The sequence below is a fragment of the Ambystoma mexicanum genome, chromosome 4p (genome assembly GCF_040938575.1).
Source record: "Ambystoma mexicanum isolate Mex_15411 chromosome 4p, UKY_AmexF1_1, whole genome shotgun sequence".
NCBI classification, from domain to species: Eukaryota; Metazoa; Chordata; class Amphibia; order Caudata; family Ambystomatidae; genus Ambystoma; species Ambystoma mexicanum.
Genome location: NC_090927.1, coordinates 772,495,124 through 772,521,500, shown reverse-complemented (window position 1 = coordinate 772,521,500; position 26,377 = coordinate 772,495,124). Strand labels below are relative to the sequence as shown.

Below are 26,377 nucleotides of genomic sequence, written 5' to 3'. Positions count from 1 at the left end.
GCCGGATGGATTAAGGCTTTCACCACCTTAGGTGCGCTCACCGCCTTCTCCTTGGGGGAGGGTCACTGCCTCGCTCTCCCTCCGATGGGGCCTTCGAGCTCGACCGGGGCCTCTCCAGGAGCTTCGCCGGGTGCTCGGCCTTCCTCTTACCCGAACCAGAGCGTTGGCTCGTGGTTGATGGTGCCGGGGAGGATGCGCCCTGCCTGGCGCCCGTAGAGCCCAACCGTTCGGCGCTCCCGGTGCCAGCGGACTCGCGGTGCTTGGCCTTGTGTTGGACCCCCGTCGCCGGGGTGTCCTCAAAGGTCTTAGAAGACCGCTCGGATTTCTTCTTCTTCTTCTCGCCTGACGGGCTCTTCCCTTCCAGCCAGTTGGCGAGACGTTGATGGCGGTCCTTCATGGTCCGCTCCGACATATTGCCGCAAAACGCACAGTCCTTCTCCACGTGCGTCTTGTCCTCATGTAGGCAGTACAGACAAAAGGAGTGTTCGTCCTCCTTAAAGACATTCTGAAGCTGGCATCCAGGGCAGACCCTGAACAGCTTTCCAGGCGCCGAGCTTCCCTTCTCCTGGGCCATGTCCGAGATGGGCCTGAGAAACTTCTGGAGTCCTCCAAAAGCGTGGCTCGACGAAATCTTCACCCTTGAGGGGCGTAGACGAATCCGACACAGGTCCCCGTTGATCGAATGAAGAAACGGTGGAGCTTGAGGCTCGTTTGACCGAAAAATCGAAGTTTTTGAGAAAAAAACGTGAAAAAATAGCACTAACGGTCGAGAGCAATAGCACAAGGATCCCAACACTTGAACGTGCGTTAAAAATCTGAGGATGGCTTCCAGAGGCGGGGCTTGGGTAGAGGGCAGTTATTGGCTGTGGTCAGTATGACGCAGAGATCAGTGATTGGTTACTACTACGAAAGACAGATCAGAAACGAAACTGATACTGATTTTTTCTTTACCGAGGATTCCCAGCCTGACGACGGGGAATATTCATGAGCATGTGAATCCATGCCAGACCCCATGCTGGAGAAAGGGATCCACAGCTTATAAGGACTGGGAGGTAAGGGATCATCAGCCGCCATACAGGTTGAGAAGGTAGTACCACACAGTATTCTTCTTATGACGATAAAAGCAATAAGTGGTATTACGTAGTGGCTCGGTATAAGGAATGGGCCTGGATATTAGTCTTTTATATTTTCTCGTGCTGTCTTTTGTGGTAAAAAAGGAAGGAAGGTGGATGAGTCGTGGAGTGTGTATGTATGTGTGAAATCAAAGTGGCGAAAGTGTAAAAGTGGGTGGGGGAAAAAGTGTGTTGATCTGCATACTTGAAGCACGTGCAACATAGCAGTAGGGTTTAAGTGAAGCAGTAGGGACACACGCAATATTATGGAGGAAGGAACTCCAATAAAACACATGCATAGGGTTCTACCACTGTGTTGTGACAGAATAAATAAACAATTGATAGTAGAAACAAAGGAAGTGGGGACCTCCTGCTCCTGGCCAGAGCAGGGCTCCCATAAAAGAAACATGCTAGAAAAAATGTCCATCTTTGTAGCAGCAACATATGAAGGGAACAATTTCCAAAAAAGAGAAGATATTCTAGATCTCTGTGAATTAGTTGTGGATATAGGAGATCAGGAAGGTAAAAAAGAGATAAAATGTAAGGGTATATACTCCGTAACGCCTAAACCTGCAGTATGGTATAGAAACCCAGTTTATAAACCTCCAGAGGTGGAGAGAGCGTCAACAGGATTATCAGGATTAGCAACTAGGAGAGGGGACTCAAGAGCTTTTGCACCTCCATATAACCCATCCACAAGCTCTAATATGCCTGTTGCATTAGTATACCCAGAGGGTCCACAAGTAGACTTTGACAATTAGCTAAGAGCATTGCAGGAAAAGTTGGTAGTGCCTGAAGAAGTATCCCCAGAAATAAGGGTACCGATGCAGAAAACAGGGGATTGGAATTCAGGAGATTTTTTGATCAGGTTTAACCCTGGGGCAATAAGAAATGTTTGTGTTGAAAAAGCTGATGGCCAGAGTGTATGGACAGTCGTGGGACAAGAAGTATAACAACCAAGGGATAATGGAGGGGAAGATCAAGGTGGTAGAAACAATCAAGAGGCTGGGCAAGAAGGAGATCAAGGAGAGGAGGTGGTGAGAAACCCATCCCTGCCACAAGAGGCAGTGGGGAGGGACACACCAAGAAATAGACCAGATTAAATCATGGTAGTACAAGATCAGAAGAATACTAAAGGGGTAGAAAACGAAATAGATATGCAGATACCTCTAATACATAAAGAAGTAGGGATAACGCAGTATGTGCTATGGCCTCAAAAGGACAGAAATAATTTGACTAAAGCTCTCCCCCAGCTTATAGACGGAGCTAGTAAATGGATATATGAATTTGAAAACAAACAGCAGGGGTAGCCTTAGCAGTAGGAGACTTTAAGAGTTTACTGGTCACCATAGTCGGGGACCAGGCTGGGGACATATGGGCAAGGGCCGAGGTAAGTCTTGCAGATAATGAACATGATGGAGAAGCCTTTGATGAGGCAAGGGCAAGGGTATGGGCTGCCCTACGAAGGATGTACCCAGATACCCCTGACTTACATTCTTTAATGCAGTGCACAATGGGTGATGATGAGGACCCAGTTAGGTTTATTCGTAAGTTACAGGAAATGTAGAGAGTTGAGACAGAACCATTTTTCTATTTTATTGTAAAGAGGGGACTACCAAAAGAGGTCCAGAAGGCATTAGATAAAATTGTGGGAATTGAAGCCAAAGGGTGGGCAGAGATACAAAGTATAATAGTCCACAATTGTAAGAGAATCAAGAAGCAGGACAGGGAGACAGTCCAGAAGCGGCAAATGGACGAGGCAAAACTAGTGGAAAAGAAACTAAATAAATTTGTCATTCAAGCACCAGTGAAGGCACTGGCTCAGGGGGAAAGGACAGGAGATACTCAACAAATTGAGAATGCCACAACTGCGGCACTATGGGGTGAAGGGGGACAGGGACAATGGGGTGGGGGGGAGAGTACCCCAACCCACAGTGGCAGTATGAAGGAGCACCAAGGGGAAAAGGAGGATTTCGAGTAGCAAGAGCAGGAGGCTTTGGGAGGACAGGGTCTCGGGGAGGAGGATTGGGACCATCACACTGCTGGTGTTGCGGGAAATGGGGGCATTTTGCAAGGGACTGCAGGAAAATGCCTGGGATGAGATTTAATTATGAGCCTTCACCTTAAGGGCAGGGATTCCAAGGGCCTCAAGGAAGAAGACAAAAGCAATTTGGGCTAGGGGGTCAAAATCAGTCCCATTATGGGGCTGACAGGCATGGTGAGGGAATACAGTTTAACATGATGGCAGGGGGAACAGGCGCCCCATTCCAAGGAGTTACAATGACAGGGTGGCTCTTTTTCATTCCCTAGGACAAATACATATTCTGATTAGGACAGCCCACAGAAAGCATGTGCATGTCCAATCCTATTGATAACCGCACACCCTGAAGAGGAGCCCTTGGTGGAAGAGGAAATAGGAAACAGGCAATTTATATTTATGGTAGATTTAGGTGCAACTAAATCATGCATCATGGAGGGGAACTTTCCATTATCAGGTAAAAACTCTTTACATGCAGGGATTCTCTGGGGCTATTTCTACAATTCCATAGACTGAAGACTGAGGAGCTGGATATAAAAGTAGGAGGGGGAGGTAGAACGAGCCCTTGTTATATTCAGAGAGTTCCCTTGGGAACTTGTTGGGTAGGGATCTGCTCAGAAATGTATCAGTCACAGATCAAAGGGTAGTGTGTTCCACTTCAGGGATGTGTGTAGCTCAAGGAATGGTAATAATCAATGCAATAGCAAGGGAGTCAGTAGTCCAGGGTGATCCTGTGGTACCAGATATATATATATATTTTTTGTTATGGTATTAAGGTATTAGTAAATGCAGTGCTTCAGATTGGGACAAAGTGTTGACAAGTACCTACAGATTTTATTTTCCGACTCGTGGTGCCACCCGAGATGGTGGCAGGGACAATATAGTCATTAGATTTGCAAGGACTTGTAGTGTGGGAAAAAGGGTAGTCCTGATTGGAATAGACCAGGACGGGTGCGAGTGGCGCACAATACTATGTATAAACCCAACAGTACAATTAAAGGAAATGACGGATAAGGAGTTATTTGAGGACAGTGAACAAAATGGGGAGATTAGTTTGGGAATCTGCATCCCCTATGATATCATGGTGCAGTATAGGGAGGTACAGTGCCCCCTGATGGCAGTAGTAACTCAGATGTTTTTATTTTTTAGGAGGTCATGCGATATGTGGCAGCACAATTATGGACTGTTAATCCACATGATGTTGGGTTACTGAGAGTTGTGACCCCTGTACAGGTTACACTAAAGTAAGGTGCTTAGCACAAATCATACAGTATGTGGATGATCGGTTGTTATGTAGTGAAAAGGATCATCAGTGCAGGATGGGTTCTGTTGCATTATTGTAATTGCTGGGTCACAAAGGGTACAAGGCGGATACAAAGAAGCTACAATACTGCCAACAGGAGGGACTATACTTAGGACAACTCATTTTTATCAGATAGGGCGGCGGCAGTACGCACAGCCCCTAGGCCCAGTACTGTGAAGGAAATAATGCAGTTTTTTGGGCTTATGTAATTATTGTAGGGCATGGATCCTAGACTATGGAGTCAACACAAGGCCACTGTTACAAAGTCTCATGGAAGGACAGAGGACTTAAAAGTACATTTTAATGGACTGAAAAAATGACTAGACAATTTGAGGACTTAAGCTATTTGCACGGCCCCTGTTTTAGCAACTCTGGTTTATTTACAGGAGTTTTATTTATCTTCCCACTCAGATGAACGGCTCATGAATTGACAGAAGGAGACATATTATATGGTAAAGGGTCATAAATAATTGACCAGGGGACGGAACGGAAGCACACAGGGGTGGTAGTGTGACACGGTAAAGGGGGGAGAAATAGTGACCACCCCTGTAGTAAGCGAGATCAAGGTTTCATACACAGCATTGCCCATACTGGACCATTATTATATGGGGAACTGATCAACCCCAGGCTTAAAGGTTCATATGAGGTGGTATTCTGTACTCCTCTCAATGTCCGTATGAAGGTGTTAGATATTGGGTGCATGTCCTAAGAGCACCCAAGACCAGGTAAAATTTAGTAATGGCATAGCCATTAGAGAGACATTTTTGAGGCTCCATGCCAGGGTGGTGTGCAGTGGCACATGCCTGTTTTTTTGTTCTTTCTTTGTAGAATTTTCTAATTTGTTCTTGTTCTTTCTTTTGTCCATTTTTATTTTATTTTTGTTGTTTTCTTTTTTTTTGGAAGGTCCAGGATCCGTTCGGCCCAGGTGGGAAAAGGGTCTCTTTCTGTGTGTCTCTCTCTCCCTCTGTCTCTCCCTCCCTCTCTCCCTTCCTCTCTCCCTCCCTCTCGATCTCCCTCTCGATCTCCCTCTCATTGGATTTTTTAGCTCAGTAGAGACTAATCTTTTTTGGCTCCTGGGGTTCAAGCAGCTGCTGCACTTTTCTACCCCCCCCCCCCCGAGGATGCTGAGAATGGGTCACTATCCCATGGCTGAGGGCAGCAGCAAAAATACTGGTTCCTGTGATCATGTTCTTCTTGGTTCTCTTCTACACGTGCCAATGAGGTCTCTAATGATGTGTTCCTATAATCCCTAATAGTGCAAAGATGATGGTATCAATTGGGGGACCTAAAACACCTTGCGATACAATAAACATAAAATCAAACTAATATTTCTGGGGTTGTAGATATGTGGGGTGGGGATGAGTTTGTTACTGTAGAAGTAACGAAAGGGGGGAATGTTGGGAAGGAGCTCAGAACTTTCCTACATTTACAAACTGTCCCAAGCGCTTTACAATTAGTCAAGACTTCTAAGCACTATAGCACTGGGTAAGCTACTTTCATGCAAAAATAATCACACAGAGGCGTGGCCAGTCACTAAATAAAGATAGTTATTTGCATCTTATATTCAATCCCAAGTATTAGTTGAATTAATTTGTAAAACTGTTGTACATTGTAAAATAGCTTTGTTCAAAACACACGGTAAAAAGCAGGCTCTCTGCCAAAGAGGAATGTGCTTGCGCTAAGAATAGATTGCAGAGCTCGTGTGCGGTATTGCATCACTAAGTGTAAGATTGGAAGAGAGAACGAAGTGGATGATCAACTGGTCCTGTCAATCACAGGCCAATGGGGACTAAAAAAAATGCAAGGCACGACAGAATATTATGGGAAAACAGTTTTTTGTAGGAATTTCTGCACCATATCAAATATAAGTTTATTGAGTTAAGTGCTGAGAGAATGGCGGGAAGATGTGTTTATGTATGAATGTTTATAACATAGTAAATTATGCTAAACAAGAGCGACAAATTATTCCTGCTAATGCAGCATTATGTTAAGTAGGGAACATGGCCATGCAACACTGGAGCCTCTGCAACATCCCTTGTATGGCAAGAAGAGCGAGTTTGGAGAAGCTCTGCTGGTATCCAGTGACCAAGTGAAGGGTATTTAATCCCCAGGTACAGCAAAGAATCCGGAGGACCCTGGAGGGAGCCAGCGACGACAGAATGCTGGCCTCAAATGGCAGAGTCCTCTGCCATTTCCCCATTCCTCATGATCTGTAAAGATTAAAGTCTTGTCATCACCTGCAAGACAGCCTCATGACTTTTGATTCCCTAGAGCGGTGCATTTACTCTGGTTTATGGTGATTATGGGTCCCCTGTATTTTAGGGGTGAGCCTTGTAAAATGGGGCTCGCTTTCACTCTAGAGAAGTAAAATGGAGGAGAACGTTAATCGAAAAGAATAAATCGTACTGTAGGTTCTGTGAAGTTAAAGACTTATTGGAGACTATTAGACATGTCATGTTAAACTGCCCAGCTTTGGGATTGAAACGCCTGAAGGAATTGGGAAGTTATGTGGCTGAAATTTCACCAGATAGGGAAGAAGAATATTGGGAGAGATTATTGACAGTGGAGAAGATGGGACGGGCAATTGATGCTTTGAAATTTGTTGAATCTTTGAAATTGGGCTCAGAGATGGGTGGAATTTGAGAAAGAATTGAGATAATTGGGTTATGGAAAACTTTCATTTAAATGGCTTGAATGAAAGAGGAACAGTCGATACCAGCAAAGGAGAAGCATCTAAGGAAATTTGAAAAGTAGAAATGTTAAAGACTTAACGGTTTAACCAATAAAACATAAATTAAAAAAATAAAAAAATAAAATATAACTGTTGGTGGCACTATGTGAAATTGTAGAAGGTAGCATGAGTGTTTCAAGACTTTGAAAACGACGTGAGCTTAGCAAACAACAATTGCATTTACAGTAAAGCAATTACAATTATACTAAAAAGGCATTAAATAAAGTAAATCAAAAAAATATTAAAAAACAAACAGCAGGTTTTCTCAAATCAATCATTTAAAAAGTAATATTACCTGTGATTGCGAAGGTAGGGTACAACATAGTGCATTATATTTACAAGTAATGGAATAACCTTCTCCTTTTCATCACTATAGAACACCATGTCCAACAGATGAGCTAAAACCTACAACGCAGAAATAGGAAAAATGCTATTATGAAATTGCTTGACATTTGTGCATTAAAACTCTATTGAGAAACAATGTATGCCAACCTTAAAAATGAATGCAATTACAGAGTGAGGCATTATATTGTTAAAACAATGTGAGTGCCTGCTCATTGAGGGCAATACATTCAGCCTCTCAATGTTCAGTCTTAAGGCCCCCTCCAACCAGAACATTTATGAGTGGCCTAACACACCAGACTAGGGCCACCACAAAGAATACATTTTGTAGATTTTTGACCGCTGCATATGACCTGCTGCACTTGTGTAACCCTCCAACCATCCATGCGGCCAGGAAAGGCAAAGTCGTATGAATACATTCCATCACCCATTCCAGATTTGTAAACAATAATACTCCATTTGACAGCTAGATTCCTAATAAAATGTTTATTTTGGGGATGCCCACAAGTGGCGAGAGAGTAAACCCGATTGCCTTCACAGGTACATTTTCAGAATTTAAAGTGAACATTGTTTTCTAAGGGAGACAGTGGTGCCCAAGAAAAAGGGCTCTTGTCTGCCCCTTAAAAAGAGTAGTTCTAAGTACTAATATTGGGCTTTTACAATACCAAACCTTTCAATTGCGTTGGGACAGTTTTCATTGATGATGAAAACTTAACAGGCAGACCATTAAACAATTAGAATATGTTAAGTGAATTTTATTTTGAGCCTGTGTGACAAGTTTCAGCTTTAATTTCATTTGCATAACACATCAGTTATTGTAGAAAAACAGCCGACGTATGTTTCACACTTAAGCGTATAAAACCGAAAACTAAAAATAAACAAAAAACATATATAACTATGATGTGTGAACTAGATTCCTTAAATCATACACATGATGTCATAACGTGTCATTGGTAACTTGTTAGATAGCGTGTCTGGCTCACAATAGAATTATATCTTTCACGGTTTGGCATATATGTCCAATAATAATCGTATATTTAACCCAAATATAAACCTGCAACAATTTGCCACAGCATTCAATCTGAATTCGTATTGAAGATACTAAGCACTCATTCAATGTTAGGAGGTATGTTTTATAATCAGGAACACACTTGCAAATGTGTATCTTCTTATTTATGTATCCTGAAATGAAGTTTGATTCGGACAGCGCAGATGATAATGCAGCAATCTTTTTGGCCCATTTATTGTATTTGTTACTTTGAACACTAAGCATCTTCAAAGACTTTGCTAGTTTTAAATTGAGGGAAACTGTTAGTGCATTGTGTGCTTTATTGAGTGTCAGCTATCAAGTTCTTCAATCAAGAACACAGATACAATGGTAACGTCTCCTTCTGAAAACATTAAATGGCCTGCCACACTGGTAAGACCAATACCGTTCATTTTTTGTTTAACCCTTGTTCACTGCAGCCTGATATTTTAAACCACATGCTTTATCAAAAACATTTGCCAGATGCTAGCCAGTAATTCATTTAACAGGCAGGCATGCATAAGTTACAAAACACAGACGTGTGAGTAAATCAAAAACAGATTTGCAAGGATCGATCTCATTATCAAACATGTCTATGTTGGCTATCGTGCTCGTTGAACTATCTTTTGGTTTCTTTGTACAACATATTTTATTTGAATTTTTGAACAGCATGTGGTAAAAAGCAAACACACCACACACATTCACATCAATGTATTTAAACCACAAATGCGGCACTTGTGTGTATAACAACAGACTAAACCAAAGCCAAATCTCAACAATAAGCAAAGTCTTTTCTCATGCAAGAGGGGAACAGAATGGGTAATTGCATCTTCTGAGGTCTCTAAAGTAGAATCTATTTGAGTGTGGGCTACCCAATAGCTTCACATTTACTCCATGTCTTCTTTAAGCTTTGCAGGCAACCTCTGTATCTATATACGTTATATATAGACTCCTGTAGCTATTCTCGTGATGTCCCTTACCCTCCATTTTGTAGCTGTATGCCCTTCTGGCAATAGGCATTGCAATTCTGTTTAGTTTAAAATCAAATCTTCCTCTAAAAAACATGCAACCGGGGTCAACTCCCCCAAATATGAAAAATAACCTAACCGCACAGCAGCAGTATTGCCACTGTGGATTGGGAGCTTGATCAATTTTGTGCCAGAATTACCTGGAGTCGTATGTTCTATGCAGAATCTTCAGCTGGATCAGCCAGAACCCATTTGAAATTCCAATTTCATAAGAGCACATAAGAGCGTCCATAGGCTCAGACATAGGACACAGGTCGCCACCACAATTAGCTTTCAACCCCATTAAAAGATGATAGGTAAAGGTTGAGATAACACAAGGTTGAGGTCGAATTTTCAGAGAGAAGCTCCTCCAGCAAGTTGGCATCGAAAGGGGATTGTATCAGAGGGCAAAGTTAGAACAAAACTCATGATGCAATGCATTACTTATTCTTAAATATTGGAATAAATCAAAAATTGGATAAAACAGTGAACTCGCAGTACCCAAAGCGGTACCCAAATCACCCATAATGTTAGTGCATCCTGCCACATAAGATCCGATCTTTAAGTTTTTTAAATTCAGGCATTTCCACATTTCTGCAGACTGGGACTTTATGGGTTACTGTCCCATCCCAATCCATTGCTTTTGCGACCTCCCATTTTGGCAGCATTTGTGGTAACCTGTCTAAATAAACAGGTGTTGCTTATTGAGACACCCACATAGTGACTGCAGTGTTGTGGTCTGGCTAATAAATTCAATCCCACGCCTTAAATGCAAGGTTTTGGGGCTTCCATACAGCAATTCATTGGCAAATAGTAACTGGGATACCCAGTAGCATGTTTTTATGTCTGGAAGCGCAATTCCTTTTTAGAGTTTGCAATGCTATCTCTGGTGTTTTGTCCCATCAAACATCTTTGCAGGACCCTACCTATTTTCTCAAATTCAGTTTTGGGGATCTTTACCGGTGTATTCTGTAAAACACACAAATATATTTCAAGTGTCAACATTTTAAACACAGCTTCCTGAAATGATTCAGGGGACAAGTAAGTTGCAGGAAATCTTTATTCATGTGCATATGTACACCCCACCAGCTCCTTCCCTGCTCTCCTCTTAACTGCCTTTCACTCTTGCATCTTTCTACTAAGTTCCACATACCCAGTTCTACATTCTCACTCTACCTCATAGAGAATGCGACATATCTCCCCTTTATAAGGCATTGAAACAACACACATATAAAAAAAAAATTGACATGGCCTACTACTAAAATTGTGCATCCTACATAACAACATAAAACTATTTATAACATACATCATACTACACCACTCAAAAGATGCTAACACAGTAAGAAATTGGTTAACATAGCCAATTAAAATCACAGAACATTTTGTTTAAAATTATAGAACATTTGTATTTATTTGAACATTTGTATTTCTATAACAATCACATTCACATGACATTTAAAATTACTTTCACATCACATTCACATTAACAAGGTAATTACTCAACATATGATATGATATGATATGGCATTTGTAACGCGCCTATACACAAGTGTTTCAAGGCGTGACGAGGCAGGGGGGGGGAACAAGGGGAAGACAGACAACGATCCTACTAGGCCAGGTGTCATTCAGATCGCGCAAGTGCAGGGGTGGGCGGAAGGGAAAAGTGCAAGGGGAAGGGGAGGGGGGGGAAGTGCAGTACAAGGTAAGTAGCGTAAAAAATAATAAATAAGGCCAGCTGGTGGCAAGTGCAAGGTAGATGCAGAACAAGTGCTGGGAAGGGGGGGCCGTAAGGATACAGTGACAGTCCCGCAGTGCAGGGGGGTGCCAGGGAGGCAGTGCAAGTGGAGAGTGGCTGGGCCCTGGACCGAGGTCACAGAGTGGCCCAGTTGCAGATTCAGAGCAGATTCAGTGAAGAATTAAAGCTGTTCAGCAGGGGAGAGGGAGAGAGAAAGCAGAAGCAAAGAGGAAGGTTTTGAGGTGCTTCCGGAACCGGAGGTGGTTCTCCTCAAGTTTCAGGGAGGCAGGAAGGCTGTTCCAGAGGGAGGCCCCTGCTGCAGAGAGATCTCTACCCCCAGCTCGTTGCTTCGAGAAGCGGCTGACCCTGAGGGAGTTGGAGACGGATGAGCGAAGGGCTCGGGAAGGAAGATATTTAGGAAGAGAGAGTTGAAGGTATTTGGGCCCCTCATAGTCTCTCAAATACAACAGTCTTCCACAGACCCTCCAGGGAATGATCCTCTGGACCACTCTGCCTTAACAGTCTTCCCTTTGTGATCCTGAGCAACCTGCTTTTCTCTTCTGATCTGCAGCTCCACAGGATCAACACACTCGCCCCTCCTGCTACTTTCACAGCATCATGTAATCTCTTTATAACCCTGCTCTGTGGAAATGTAATGCACACCCAGTCTACTTCTTTGAATGCACATTTCTTCATGGCCTTTCGAAAATGTTGGGAAGGAGATGAACCTTTCCCACCCCCCAGGCGCTTCAGAGTAAGGCGAATCACAAATACACCTGTGGTGTGCCGGGGACTAGGGGTGCGTGCTAAGAGACCCTGCGCAGACACAATACTACTATGCGAAATATAGATGCTTAGACTTAGTGCGCAAGTATAAACAGGCACCATGTTGTAGTTATGGTAGAAAGAAACGGGCCTGAATGGCTGCGTGGTAGACCCAGACCACAAACCTAATGATGAAACCTGAATAGGCCCAATCCCTGATGATAAAGAGACCCACGCTGTTAGCCTCCATGGAAACTTTTCTTTGTTCCACAACTGTTGCTAATACATGTTATCCCTGCAAGGCCGCAAGACATTACCAGGTGCCTCACAGTGCACGTTTATCGCAGCCAGGCCAAAGCAGGCCTCCGACCCCCAACCAGCCAACCATGAGTTATGACCCCCACAGCTGTCTCAGTCCAATACAGACCATTGAGTTCCACGATAGTAGGTGACCCCAGACACCAACCATAAACCCACTGGCCATAAAAGATCTAAAAGAACACGACCATTCCACCTTATTTCATAATGACAAAGATTTGTAATGTGAGATGCAGGGTGGAATAAGTTATAGTCCATAGCGAGGGTGAAAGCCTTGGGTGCGTATAGTGTGATACAGAATGAGTAAAGAATATGTGGGTCTGCGTGATCGTAACCTTCCCCCTGTGCCAGTCCCCGTTCCTCCCAGATGCACACCATAATGATAGAGTAGCATTGTCCCACATAGTAACTAATTGCGAACTCGACCTTGGTTCCCTGGAGATGATGAGCCAAGCAGACCCCACGTGATGGAAGACAGATGGACGGGGCTGGCATATCCTATGGAGTGGGATGACCATGTGTAGGGTCTCACCAACCAGCCACACAGGTTTTTACTATATATGTTTACGTCACTGATGACGATTTGTTATCTTCTAACATTCGGCTTGCACCATTTTTCGGCAGAACGTTCTTTAGCAGCAGTGCTCTTTGCTGGCATACCTATTTTTTGTATGATTAAAACTTGTTATCCTTGCAAGGATCTCTTGGCCTTTTTCCCCTAGCGAGTTGTATTTTTGCTGGCATGAGTGTTTCTGGGCGTGCCTTCAAACATCAAAAGCAATTTTTTTGGATACTTGCTTTTTATTAATGATTTTTTATTTTATTTATTTATTTACATTAAAATTGAATCGTCCATTTTTTTTAGCAAAGGAATGAAAATCTAAGTTCTCCTCAGTTTGTCATACAAAAGAACAGTTTACAATTTAGATTTTAAATTTAGATTTTAAAAGTTTTGCAAATTCCACTCTCCGGAAGGACCTCTGTCAAGAACATCACCACTGCGATTCCGTGTTTGATTTTTTTGTCCAGCCATCAAACACGACCACCAACCTTTGCCCATGGCAAGTGCGAAGTCCGAAAAAAGAGATCTAAAGTGTTTTGATTGAGTCTCTCTCAGCGCTGGGCATGATGTCATCAAGTGAAGCAATGATTCCACTTTTGATTTGTCATTGCAATACTGGCAGTGTTTTTCCACCGACTGACCCCGAATTGCTCGGATCTCATTGGTAGGGTGCAAATTCAAACGTGCTCTCAAGAAATGGTCCCTGACCCTTTTATAGGGGAACTGTTTCAGGTATTCACAGACTTTATTAAGACTTCGAGTTTCTGAGGGTTGACATGCTACTGATTGGTAACTACTAGCCAACTCCAAAGTTAGGATCCAATCGCTGTCTTGAAGTTTTCTCTTTACCCGTACTGGGTCAGATAACAATTGCTCTAGGGACCTGCCAATATCTTCTAATAAGGAGAGCGTAGTTGAACGCCATCCGGTCAACGTTGGGTTGGAGTCAGACAGCATTTCTTTGTGTGCCATTTCTAAAATAGCTGGTCGTACAGGGCTATGACATTTTGCGAACAGGGCAAGTCTATTCCAAGCGACTGTAGATTGCAGGGAATTCAGGCCCAACTCTCTCCGAATGATGACAATCGGATTGGACAGAGGGACAACCCAATACATTCTTCCAAAACCCACCCTCAAGATGTTACCAGAGGGATTTGGGGAGGCTGAACATGGCTTCCGCCCCGCACGTCACTGCTGGTACTATGTTCGCTCTGTAGTACTTCACCACTGGTAAGATTGGGAAACGGCCAAACTTTCTATTCAGCACACACGCTTGGCTGGTGTCATGATGCCTACCCTCGGGCATCAGGACCAAGCCCATCAGCTCCGGGAGCAGGCATCCAGACATTTATTAAAACCCCAACAGCCCCGGCTGGGGGCTGTTTGGGTTCAGTCCTGGCGCCTTGGCCGCCAGGCTCATCATAGGAATCAGTCCTGGCGCCTTAGGCGCCAGGCTCATAGACTTTACTTACCTGATGCAGACTATGCTGCAAGTGAGTCCAAGCCAACGTGAGGCCTGGATGGGACTATTTTATTACAGGGACTATTTTTTACTCGGGTGAGGTTCTGGGGAACTTCTTACTTGGAACTACTTTGGAGGCTATTGAAACCACGCCCGAACAGCAGCACACGCTTTGTGTTATCCTGCATCCAGCAGCCTAACGCTCACCGTGCCTGCAGCCAGCATCCAGTCTTCTGCCACGCCAGCCTCGAATCTGGAGCTCCTAAAAACAAGAGGAAAGAAAAGGACAAGGTTAGAAAACAAACTATTTTCGAATTCCTCACCTGATTCCGGATCCATCTCGCCTCGGACCTGGAAAGAACATCATTTCAGTACGTGTCGCATCTCCAGCTGCAGCGCCGCGCCATACTCACCAGTCCTCGCAGCATCTTCTGATTCGGCGCTGCCTCCATCATTTCTTTGCCAAACTCCGGCACCTGGGGGACAAAAGAAAACAACAAGGTGAGCCGAGAAAACCAACAAATCTAACTCTTATCACCATAGACTTACCTGATTTACCACCGTACGTATTATTCTATAACTCTCCACATCTTCATGTGCCGCACCTGCAAAGAGAGAGAAAACAACACGTTAAACACGTGCAACATTTACCGGACAGCGTCAGGTAATAGAGACTCTTACCTGAGCGCCACCAGCTACCATGGGAGCATCTTCTCACGAACTCATCTACAAGACAAGGAAGGAAAGGGGGAACAAGAGTGAACATCGGACATATTGAACTCTATGAACTTGATACTTACCGGTCCTAGCCAGGAACCTCTGAGTCAATACTCTCCGGAACTCTCCCACGCCTTTAAACCAGTGAAGTAACTGGCATCAACGCGCCCCTGCAATCCATGCAGGATGGAGAGCTCATCTTTCAAGAGTATGAGGTGAGATTGCTGAAAGGGCACTTTGGAGTGATAAGTGGGGAGGACTGTGGGGGGTGCCATCACTTTAATCCACGGGTGGCTAAATCCATCTCTCCACTTGCAGGAGAATACTTCTACGGGTCAAGCAGACAAGATTCGGAGGGCCAGTCCAGTCAGTCATCTCTGCACTACGCATCACATTGGTGGAGACCGCAGCCGTCCGGGTCCGATTGACGCCGCTGTGGGAGCCAGGTGAGCGTAACAGCTGGTTAGAGTTTACATCTTCCTGAGAAGGTAAGTTGACATTGGAGCCCCTACAGTTGAGTTACTCAGCCAAACCCCTAGGTATTTAAAGGATTGCACCTGGTCGATTATTTCTCTGTCTATATACCAGGAATTGCTTTTCCCTTCTGGCCGATACCAAGGGTCAAGATTTTGGTTTTTCCCTTGTTGATCTCCAGGTCATTCTTTTGGATGTAGGAATGTAGGGCGTCAAGCTGTCTTTGCAAACCGACCGATTAACATGACATCGTCCGCATACAACAGGCGAGGTAACTGCTCTCCAGAGACTATGGGGGGAAATGTCCTGATGGTCGAGAAGGCTTCTTGCATAACTTCCAAGAAAAAATTGAAAAGTGCAGGGGCCATAGGACACCCCTGCTTAACTCCTCTAAAAGTTCTTATTTTGTTTGAGAGGGTCCCGGCTTTATTCAGTCTGACTCTTAAAGAAGTGTCAGAATGCGTCGCCAAGGTCGGATGGAATATTGACTTTGGACAATTTTTCCTTGCCAGTTATTACCATAATTTGCATCAAATACTTGGACTTAATCCACGAACACCATGTATAACATTGGTTTGTGAGGTCCTAAATCCCCCTACAACAGTTGGAGTAAGAGGATATTTATTAATGTACCCAGGCTCTTAGCAAAACCGGTTTGAAATTTGTCGAAAGTTCCGGTCTCTCCACACCACGAGTTAAACTGGTCCAGAACAATGGAGCTGTAGAGTTTGCCGATAACGTCGAGGAGAGCGATAGGGCGGAGGTTCTTAGGGTTACCCCAACCACCATTCTTGTGGATGGGTACCACTATCGCTCTCCTCCACGAAGTTGGTAGCTGGTGAGAAATGGCTATTTGACCAAACAAAAAAGATATGAAAGTAGCGCAGTCGTCGGGGAAACTCTTAACATACAGTTCGACAGCCCGTCGGGCCCAGGTGCTCTAGAGCCTTTCAACTTTTTAATTAGATACGTGATGTCACTCAAGCTGGTAGAGGTGACCCAAGGCTCAGGACAGTCGCTGAAGATGGTAAGATTGGTGTTTCCGCGAACTGACGTGTACAATTTTTGAAAATGGATAGTCCAAGTGTCTTCGCTTATTGGGATTAATTGGTCTGCCCTCAGCGCCATTTCTTCAGCCTTAATTAATGATCAGAACCTCTTCGGGTCTTTGCCCGCCAAGGCTTTTAACATAACTGCTGCATTGTGCTGGTATCTTAGATGTTTAGATGCACAGAGCCAGTTTTTGTAGCTGGCCTTAGAAGATCGAGCAATAAGGTAGTCCTCTGGTGAGTCCGACTTTCTCGCCATTCGTGCTGTTTATCTCACCTCTTTTCTTCGCGCCACCTGTTCAAGATCGAAGGTATGCTTGTGGTTACAGGCCATGCTGGCCTTCCTGGGGCGATGCCGAAATTGCTCCAGCAAAGGTGAACAGTTGACCGTAGCTCCGGCTCGTCCCTGTTCTGTCATCAAAGATTGTATCTTTGTAGACAAAACTTTCAAGTGCAATCCCCCGTTACAAGTGTCGAGTGCGATTGAGAATTGATCACGGGACTGAGCACCTGCAGCCGCCCATTCAAGCAAGAGAAGGTGGTGGTCGCTGTGCAATGTCTTGATAACTTGAAATTTCTCGACCAAAGGTAGAACATTTTTGGATACATAGATATAATCTATGACTGATGTGCTGCCCATATTTTCCCACGCTGGTTGAGACGGAATGTCACCTATGCAGTTACCGTTAAGTAAGTGCATGTCTCTTGAGTCCATGAGTTCACTCCACAGATTCCGTCCCATGTAACGGGGGTTGTCCAAGTTCCAGGCTTGGTCCTGCGTTTTGTTGGCCAGGTCTGGGATGTTAAGGTCCCTGCATATAATAACATAGGATGGTTCTAGGTGAATGTATACGTCATCTAATGCATCAGCGACCTGGTCTGTAAACACTTTATTTGTGACCAGTGCGGGATTCCAATATATGTTGATTAATGTTAATTTCGATGGAACTTTGGAACCCGACCGAGTCACCTCAGTCTCCCATCCGATCGCAGACAATTGAATGAGTGAGTTCTTGTTTGTTGAATATTTGAATGTGAAGGGTCTGCCTGACCTGACCGCAGTCAGGAGACCCGCAGAGGGGCGTCCTGCATTCCCTTCTGTGGCAGGGTTTACGGAAGTTTCAAAGCCATCTATAACTGGGGTTTCCCTCAGCTAGGTCTCCTGCAGGCAGATCAAGTCCTAGTCCCCCAGATTTATGTTGCTTGGGGTTGTCAAGTGGGTGTAAACCCCTGAGTGTTCCATGAAGCCAGTTTTAAGTTGCTTTGTGGGAGAATTAGGGCGGCGGTGGTCAGGCCCCAAAGTAGTCCCTCAATGTTACCATTGAGTTGCTACCGACTTTTTTGGGCTGATAGTGCACTAGAGATCCAATATCAGTCTGCAGAGGGCAGACTGGGCTTTTTGAGGGTAACTTTCGGCTCAACACATTTCACGTGACGGCTTGAGGATTCTATTTGAAAAGTCACCCTTATATTTAGGTCCGGGCCTGTCGGAGCTCTGCCCACTTACAGCAAATCCTTATAGTTGGACGTTATAATCGGGCATGTTGACATGTCCTCTATTAGAGGTGGGCAGATTTGGCATTTCATACTACCTTTACTGCCTGCCACAAAGGTTGAACAACATTGTTTTAACAACATGCGACTTAATGTGGAGATACACAGCGTCTAAGTGCCTTTCATCACAGAATCCAATCAACGCTAGGTCTGAAGAGTGCAACTGTCTCAAGTTCAGAATGGAATGGAAAAGGTCCAAGACAGTTCTCCGATTGAGGATAATTAGGTTGTTACGATCCAGCACTCTTTCCAATTTAATAGTGCGAGTTTGGGTGATTTTGTGCCCCGGCCTCTCCGAAAGCCCATCGTTGTTGCACCATTTGGGCTTGTGGGATCCAAAATCTGCCGGCCGTCTCCAACTAGATGTTGAACGTTATGCTGGAGGGCTGGAGCTAATCCATGCCTGTAGTCCTTAGGGATGTCGAACCGTACATTTGTTTTGGTTCGAAGTCTTTTCTCAGCCATGGTCAAAAATACGGGCGAGGCCAGAGTAACACCCGATGTCCCCACTTTATTAGTTATTGCTTCGGTATCGGTCGCCGCAATCACTTCCACCCTCGCTGGTGACTGGCTGCCTTATAGAAGCGTTCAGTGAGTAGGTGGAGAGGTCAAGCAGTGCAAGCGAGGTTGGGCTCAAGGGCTCAATCAAAGGATCGACCATAGGGGAAAAGAGGCCTGGCATCTTTAGATAGTTTACCCACATCTGTTGGGGCCAAAGGTCCAGGCTTTAAGAGAAGCTTTCGTGGTGCGGGTTTCAGGATTCCCGACCGGTTAGGCGCATTCATTTTTTGCAAATGTTTTTGCGCATCAAGGCAAGGTTTGCTGATGATTTTGCCCCTTGTACAGGGTGCAGAGGACTTTGGCTGGGCAAAAATTGAAAAAGCAGTGTTGCCAGAGGATCCTTACGCCTCTTCTAGGAGGTATGCTTGTGCCTTATGCCAATTCTAGAATTGTGCCTCAATTTTGGAATCAGGGTGGATCGAAGATGCTGGTTCGGTCCGCGCAGGGAGGCTCAGCCCAAGGTCCACCGTGGTCCGCTGCTTACTGCTCCTTAGAAGCATGGCCTCGTCCATCGGCCACCTGATACTCTACACACACTGCTACGCTTCAAATGGTGACAACTCCAGTCGTAGCATGAGGGGTAAACCTGTAAGCCACCCCTGTGTCTTCAGCAGCTTTTCTCTAGTCTCCCCCTTCCGAAATGGCAGACTTAATGCTGTTCTTAATGACCCTATTCAATCTTTCAACCATACCATTGGCCCGTGGATGATATATCAAACTTGTTTTGTGTTCTATACCATTCCCCTACAAAAATGTCTCAATTTCCTCAGAAACAAGTTGAACACCATTGTCTGTTATAAACGTAGAAGGATAACCTTCTTTTCTAAAAATGTCAGCCGTGAATTTAATTATATTCTTGGTACACACATTCTGCACCCAAGAAATGTCCACCCAGTGTGATAGCATATCCACCAATACAATGCAGTATTTCAGGGTTCCCAGAGTCCTTTTCATGCCCAGCAATATATAAACCTACTCATTCCCAAGGCACAGACTGAATGGACATCAAGGTCATAGATGACTCTCTCAACTTGCAAATCCATACCTGGCAACCAATAGCCCTGTCTAATTAACTGCTTTGTTTTGGTCATTCCCAGATGACCCCCATGTGCCATTTCCAAACCTTTACTTTGTACTCCAACTGGAGGAAACAATGTATCTCCCCTTAACACCATCCCAACTTTAATGAGAAGTTCATCAAAAATAAGTCTCACGGCACCAGGAACTACTACTCTTCGGAATTCGCTACTCCTCACTCCATATTCAAGTCGTTCCTTAACATTAATCAACACCACATCTGCCAACATTGCTTCTTGCCAGTCACTCTGACACTACCTCTTGACTGACCTCTTCACTGACCATGTAAGAGGTGTTTACATGATGTTTGTCTGATGATCTCTGAAAACCTGTTTCTGATTATGATGCCTCTTCTTCCTCCTTCCTGTTGTCCTTTATTTTTTGGTGAGTGTGCCCTTAAGCCTACGGGTCCATGGTGTGCGCAGTATAAATTAATAAAAGTAAAGTAAAAAAAGTAAAAAGTTTCCCCTTCCCTTATAATGGTCCCTGTACCTCCCTACCTTTACGCCTTTGCTAGTGCGCTGCACTCGCTGGCGCTGGCCATCAAAAAAGTAAGTCCTTTATCCTCTCCATCCCGTATAAAAATACATTTCCCCCACCCCCACTCTCACACTTCACGCACTCAACACACAGTACTAATTACACAAGGCCCCTCCTCGGGCCTCCAACCTGCACAATAAAAACACGAACAAAACAAGCTAAAATAACAAGCTAAAATAAAAACTACTATTCCCAAGCCCACTAATTATACAGGGCTCCTACTTGTTTCCTCTTTCCTCTGTTACACAATATATGTGGCATCACCTTCTCCCCTCACACGGGAAGGCTCCCTAACATTCAATTTTCCTTCCCTTAATATTCTCCTTAAAAAATGTACAATACTAAAAAATAAAACAAACCACATCCATGCCACTCAAATAATCTCACTCTCCACGTGCTCACACTTTTCATACCCTCCCATATTCCCGCCCTCCACTTGTTATCACTTGCAAGTGTATACTCGCATGCAGCGTGTGTTCACCTGAACTCCTGCTTCATGGGGTTCCAATAACACTGGCATGCACTCTCCTCAGAGCTGCAAACTGCACCAAAGAGCAGACAGGAATTCTGCAAAGAGGGCTCCTGTAAAACCACTTGGGAATACGTGTTTTTTCGGGACTGGTCACTGTAGAAGCGGCCTGGCGACACCTCCACAGGCAGGGGGGGGCACTGGGATCACGTCGGGGTCACCAAATGAAGGCATGCCGCTAAACACTCACACCAAATAAAATACAACCCGCTAAGGAAAAAGGGCCAAGAAACTCTTGCAAGGATAACTTTTATTTCTACAAAGAATAGGTGTGCCAGCAAATAACTCTGCTGCCAAGGAATGTTCTAAGGAAAAAGGGTACAAGCAGAAGCTTAAAAGGAGGCAAAGCATCATAGGTGACATAATTACATATAATAGAAAACCGAGTGGCTGGTTGGTGTGACCCCATACATGGTCGGCCTACTCCATAGGGAATGCCAGGCCATTGGTCCCAGTCCGTCAGTCTTTCATCACGTAGGGTCCACTGGGCTCATCATCTCCAGGGAAGGTCAATAAAGCAATTAGTTACATTTGCAAATAGTGCTACTCTATCATTATATAGTGCACCTGGTATGCTCAGTAGACTGGTGTAACGCTCACCTGATTCTCGCAGAGGCGCCGGTCTTGACTGGGCGACTACCGTATCTTCAAAGGTGATGATCTCTGAAAACCTGTTTCTGATTATGATGCCTCTTCTTCCTCCTTCCTGTTGTCCTTTATTTTTTGGTGAGTGTGCCCTTAAGCCTACGGGTCCATGGTGTGCGCAGTATAAATTAATAAAAGTAAAGTAAAAAAAGTAAAAAGTTTCCCCTTCCCTTATAATGGTCCCTGTACCTCCCTACCTTTACGCCTTTGCTAGTGCGCTGCACTCGCTGGCGCTGGCCATCAAAAAAGTAAGTCCTTTATCCTCTCCATCGAGTATAAAAATACATTTCAAAGGTGATGTGTAGCACCCGGTTGGCTCTTTGGGCTGGACCTCTGTGCACTGTATGCCTGATGTGTAGAGTAAGATGTCTGCAGATAGAAAATATGGGGTTAATGAACTGGGGTTATTGGGGTGTCCCTATCTCTTTCCTCTTCTCCTCTCCTGTAGACCCCCAAAGGTTAACGCTCTCACCTTAGGTAAGTGAATGCCGAGCTCTCCATCTGCCTCGGGGCAGGGTGCTGTAACCAGTTTCTTCACTGGATAGGTAGCGCAGGCCTCTTGACTTCAGAGGACTGCTGTCCGTCGTTTACTGCACGAACGGTAAGTTTCGAGTCATTCAAATGTCTTTAAAGTCTTTAGTAATGATGTCTCTTGTTTTGCAGGGTTCCGGCGATGGCGGATGACGGGCTGAAGTGAGTTGAAGATGGAGCCCGTGTGATGAATAGAAGCGCCTGGAAGCACGTAAGTAAGCGCTTGTTGCCTGCTTCACTATGCGCTCTAACTGTCTTTTTATTTTGCAGGTACGAGTTCGGAGCGGCTTCAGGGTGCCGGAATACCCACTGGATTAGATGTGGAAAGGAGTAATGGCACGTGAGTATTAAAGTTCCCCAATGTCTTTAAACGCACCTTGTTTTGTCTTTCAGATGCGGGATGCAGCGCCAAAGGCCTCCGGAGCGCACGAAGAGTAGGTAAGCCTTTGCCTTTCAGATGCCGGAATGCTAACCTGTTCTTTCTTGTCTTTATAGGTGTTGCTGAAGACTGGATTCAGGATGGTAAGCCTTTGCCTTTCAGATGCCCGAATGCTAACCTGTTCTTTCTTGTCTTTATAGGTGTTGCTGAAGACTGGATTCAGGATGGTAAGCCTTTTTCCTTAGGCCCAGGACCGGATGCAGAAGACACGATGAGCGTTCTGCTGCAGAGGTTGCAGAATAACGCAAAGCAAGATTCATCCACCGGGTGTGGTTTAAATAGCCTCCTGTAGTGCTTAGGTGTCTCCTTCCACAGCCACGCCTAAGTAAGAAAAGAGTTCCTGGTAAGAAAAGAGTTCCTGCCTTCCAGAAGAGTTCCAGTGTTCTGAATCTAGGGAGTGGCTCCAGCCCCACCCAACAGGAAAAGTAGTTCCAAACAGAAGAGGATCAGAGGCTCAACTGGCAGGCAAGTAAGCAGCATGGTCTGCTGAAGGTAAGTCCACCCAAGCATTATGAGCCCGGCGCTTCCAGCGCTGGGACTGGGCATATTTATGAGCCTGGTGCCACTGGCGCCAGGACTGGGTCCAAAAGGTCCCAATTGGGACTGGTTGGCACTCGGAACCTGGGTTATGGATCTGCTTCCAAGGGAGTTGGGAAAACCCTGACCTTTTGGAAGCAGAGATCATGACAACTGGAGTCTCAAGCTCACACTAACCCACACACACATTTCACTCATCCCGATCGTGCCTCTCGGCTTCCAAGGCTACCACCCTCGCTTTTGAACTATAATGGATGTGTCCCTGAACCTCGCCTTACAAATCACATCCTTATGAAATAAAGGTGAGACGACCATGTTCTTAGATCTTTTATGTTTCCTTGGTTTATGGTGGTGGTCTGGGGTCAACTGGTATCTTGGAATTCAGGGATCTTGGGACTGGGGCAGAGGCAGGGGCTATAACTCGTGGTTAGCTAGGTGGGGTTTTGTCATGATCTCTGCTTCCAAAAGGTCAGGGTTTTCCCAACTCCCTTGGAAGCAGATCCATAACCCAGGTTCCGAGTGCCAACCAGTCCCAATTGGGACCTTTTGGACCCAGTCCTGGCGCCAGTGGCACCAGGCTCATAAATATGCCCAGTGCCAGCGCTGGAAGCGCCGGGCTCATAATGCTTGGGTGGACTTACCTGCAGCAGACCATGCTGCTTACTTGCCTGCCAGTTGAGCCTCTGATCCTCTTCTGTTTGGAACTACTTTTCCTGTTGGGTGGGGCAGGAGCCACTCCCTAGATTCAGAACACTGGAACTCTTCTGGAAAGCAGGAACTCTTTTCTTACCTAGGCGTGGCTGTGGAAGGAGACACCTAAGCACTACAGGAGGCTATTTAAACCACACCCGATGGATGAATCTTGCTTTGCGTTATTCTGCATCCTCTGCAGCAGAACGCTCATCGTGTCTTCTGCATCTGATCCTGGGCCTAAGGAAAAAGGCTTACCATCCTGAATCCAGTCTTCAGCAACACCTATAAAGACAAGAAAGAACAGGTTAGCATTACGGTCTTCAGTGACAGCTCTTCACTTACCTGGTCCATCGGCTGTCACCAACGCCTCGCGCTGCATTCCGGCATCTGAAAGACAAAGGCTTACCTACTCTTCGTGCGCTCCGGAGGTCTTCACACTGCATTCCGGCATCTGAAAGACAAAAGCTTACCAACTCTTTGCACGCTCCGGAGGCCTTCGGCGCTGCATCCCGCATCTGAAAGACAAAACAAGGTGCGTTTAAAGACATTGGGGAACTTTAATACTCACGTGCCATTACTCCTTTCCACATCTAACCCAGTGGGTATTCCGGCACCCTGCAGCCGCTCCGAACTTGTACCTGCAAAATAAAAAGACAGTTCGAGCGCATCGTGAAGCAGGCAACAAGCGCTTACTTACGTGCTTCCAGGCACTTTATTCATCACACGGGCTCCATCTTCAACTCACTTCAGCCCGTCATCCGCCATCGCCGGAACCCTGCAAAACAAGAAACATCATTACTAAAGACTTTAAAGACATTAGAATTACTCGAAACTTACAGTTCGTGCAGTAAACGACGGACAGCAGTCCTCTGAAGTCAAGAGGCCTGCTCCTCTTATCCAGTGAATAAACTGGTTACAGCACCCTGCCCCGAGGCAGATGGAGAGCACGGCGTTCACTTAGCTAAGACATCTTACCCTTCAAGTCAGACATACAGTGCACAGAGGTCCAGCCCAAAGAGCCAGCCGTGTGTTACACATCACCTTTGCAGATACGGTGTACGCCCAGTCAAGACCGGCGCCTCTACGGGAATCAGGTGAGCGTTACATAACGCAAAGCCTACCACAAAACTCCCGTCCAGGCGCTATGGAAACCTCGGATACCGACCAGCTAGCCCAGTTACTTGGGGAACTAAGGGCAGAAGTGCATGCAGCCCGTCAGGAAACGAACGCTCTAAGAAGGGAACTGATTATTTCCAAGGAGCGAGCAGATGATCTTGCTAGACAATTGCTACAGTCACAAGCCGGACAGACCCCGTTACCCGCATCTGGGGGAAATCTTCCTTCTACATCCTCTATGAATCCAGTGCAGATCAACCTACCTGGGAATGTACCTCTGGCTCCGCCCGAACGATTTTCTGGTGACCCAAAGAGGTTTGCAGTATTTATCAATCAGTGCCGGTTGCATTTCTTATGCCGGCCAGCAGCCTTTCCAACTGATCAAGCTAAAGTAGCTTTCGTGCTTTCGTACCTTAGTGGCAATGCGGCAGACTGGTCGATCCCTCTAGTAAATCAAGATGATCCGGTCCGCCATGATTTTCAAGCTTTTCGGCTCAGTATGGAAAAACTGTTCGCAAGACATTCACAGGGGCAGGCCTTGGACAATGAGCTTCTTTCGTTGCGACAAGGTAATCAAGACCTTTTGGCTTATATTGCGTCTTTCAACAGACTGATAGTGGAAACTCAATGGCCTGAGGACAAAAGGATTACGCTGTTTTATAGAGGTCTACGTGGAGAGCTCAAAGATGTGTTAGCCCAAGTAGTGAATCCCCCACAAGATTGTTCGGACTATATAGACTTAGTCGTTCAAATAGATCACAGACTGCAGAACAGGAAGGCCGATCATTCCAAGTTTGATGCTCAAGTATTTTCCAAACCGCCAACTCCTTCCAAAGGAGTAGACTCCGGGGAACCCATGCAAATAGGGGGTCTGAAAGGTCCTCTAACACAATAGGAGCGGGAAAGGAGAAAACAGTTGCAATTATGCCTCTATTGCGGAAACTCAGGGCACTTTCTTCGAGACTGTCCGGTGAAACCTGCCAAGAAGGCAGTAGGAGCTGCAGTTACCAAAGTTACAAACTCTGAGCAGGGAAAAGACCTCGCCCGACAAGAATAGAGGTCCTCTTGCCGAGCGTGAAAACCAGTTCCGTGACCTCGCATTTCGTGATACCTATGGTCCTCATTAGCCCTGATAATCCGGATCGATTACATGCAATTGAAGCTTACGTCGACAGCGGTGCCATCAGCAATTATGTGGATCATGAAATGGTTTTGAGGATGAATCTAACTCTTTGTCCCAAGGCTGTAAAGGACGTCATTACTACGGTGGATGGTACGGAGATAGCCTCTGGGCCAGTAACGCATACCACTCAAGAGGTGACGCTAGTAAGTCAAGATGGACACCATGAGAAGATCGTGTTCGATCTGATCAAGGCCCCTCAGTTTCAGATTATTCTAGGAATACCTTGGTTAGAGAAACACAATCCTCTGATCGATTGGCGAGCAAGAACGGTCCAGTTTCCAGAATGTGTCTCTACTTGTCACCCTCCACCTGGTGTTGCACTGGCAGCAA

The 26,377-nt window shown here is 45.3% G+C and overlaps 1 protein-coding gene across 5 annotated transcripts in view; it reads right to left on the bottom strand.

The window, feature by feature from the left end:
- Nucleotides 1–26,377, bottom strand: part of DOP1A (DOP1 leucine zipper like protein A) — a 2,904,166-nt gene that overhangs the window by 661,389 nt on the left and 2,216,400 nt on the right. For all 5 annotated transcript variants that reach the window (XM_069606322.1, XM_069606321.1, XM_069606320.1 and 2 more), the window contains one exon: nt 7,480–7,589. In XM_069606322.1, coding sequence (XP_069462423.1) covers nt 7,480–7,589 — 110 coding nt within the window. The remainder of the gene's footprint in view (nt 1–7,479; nt 7,590–26,377) is intronic.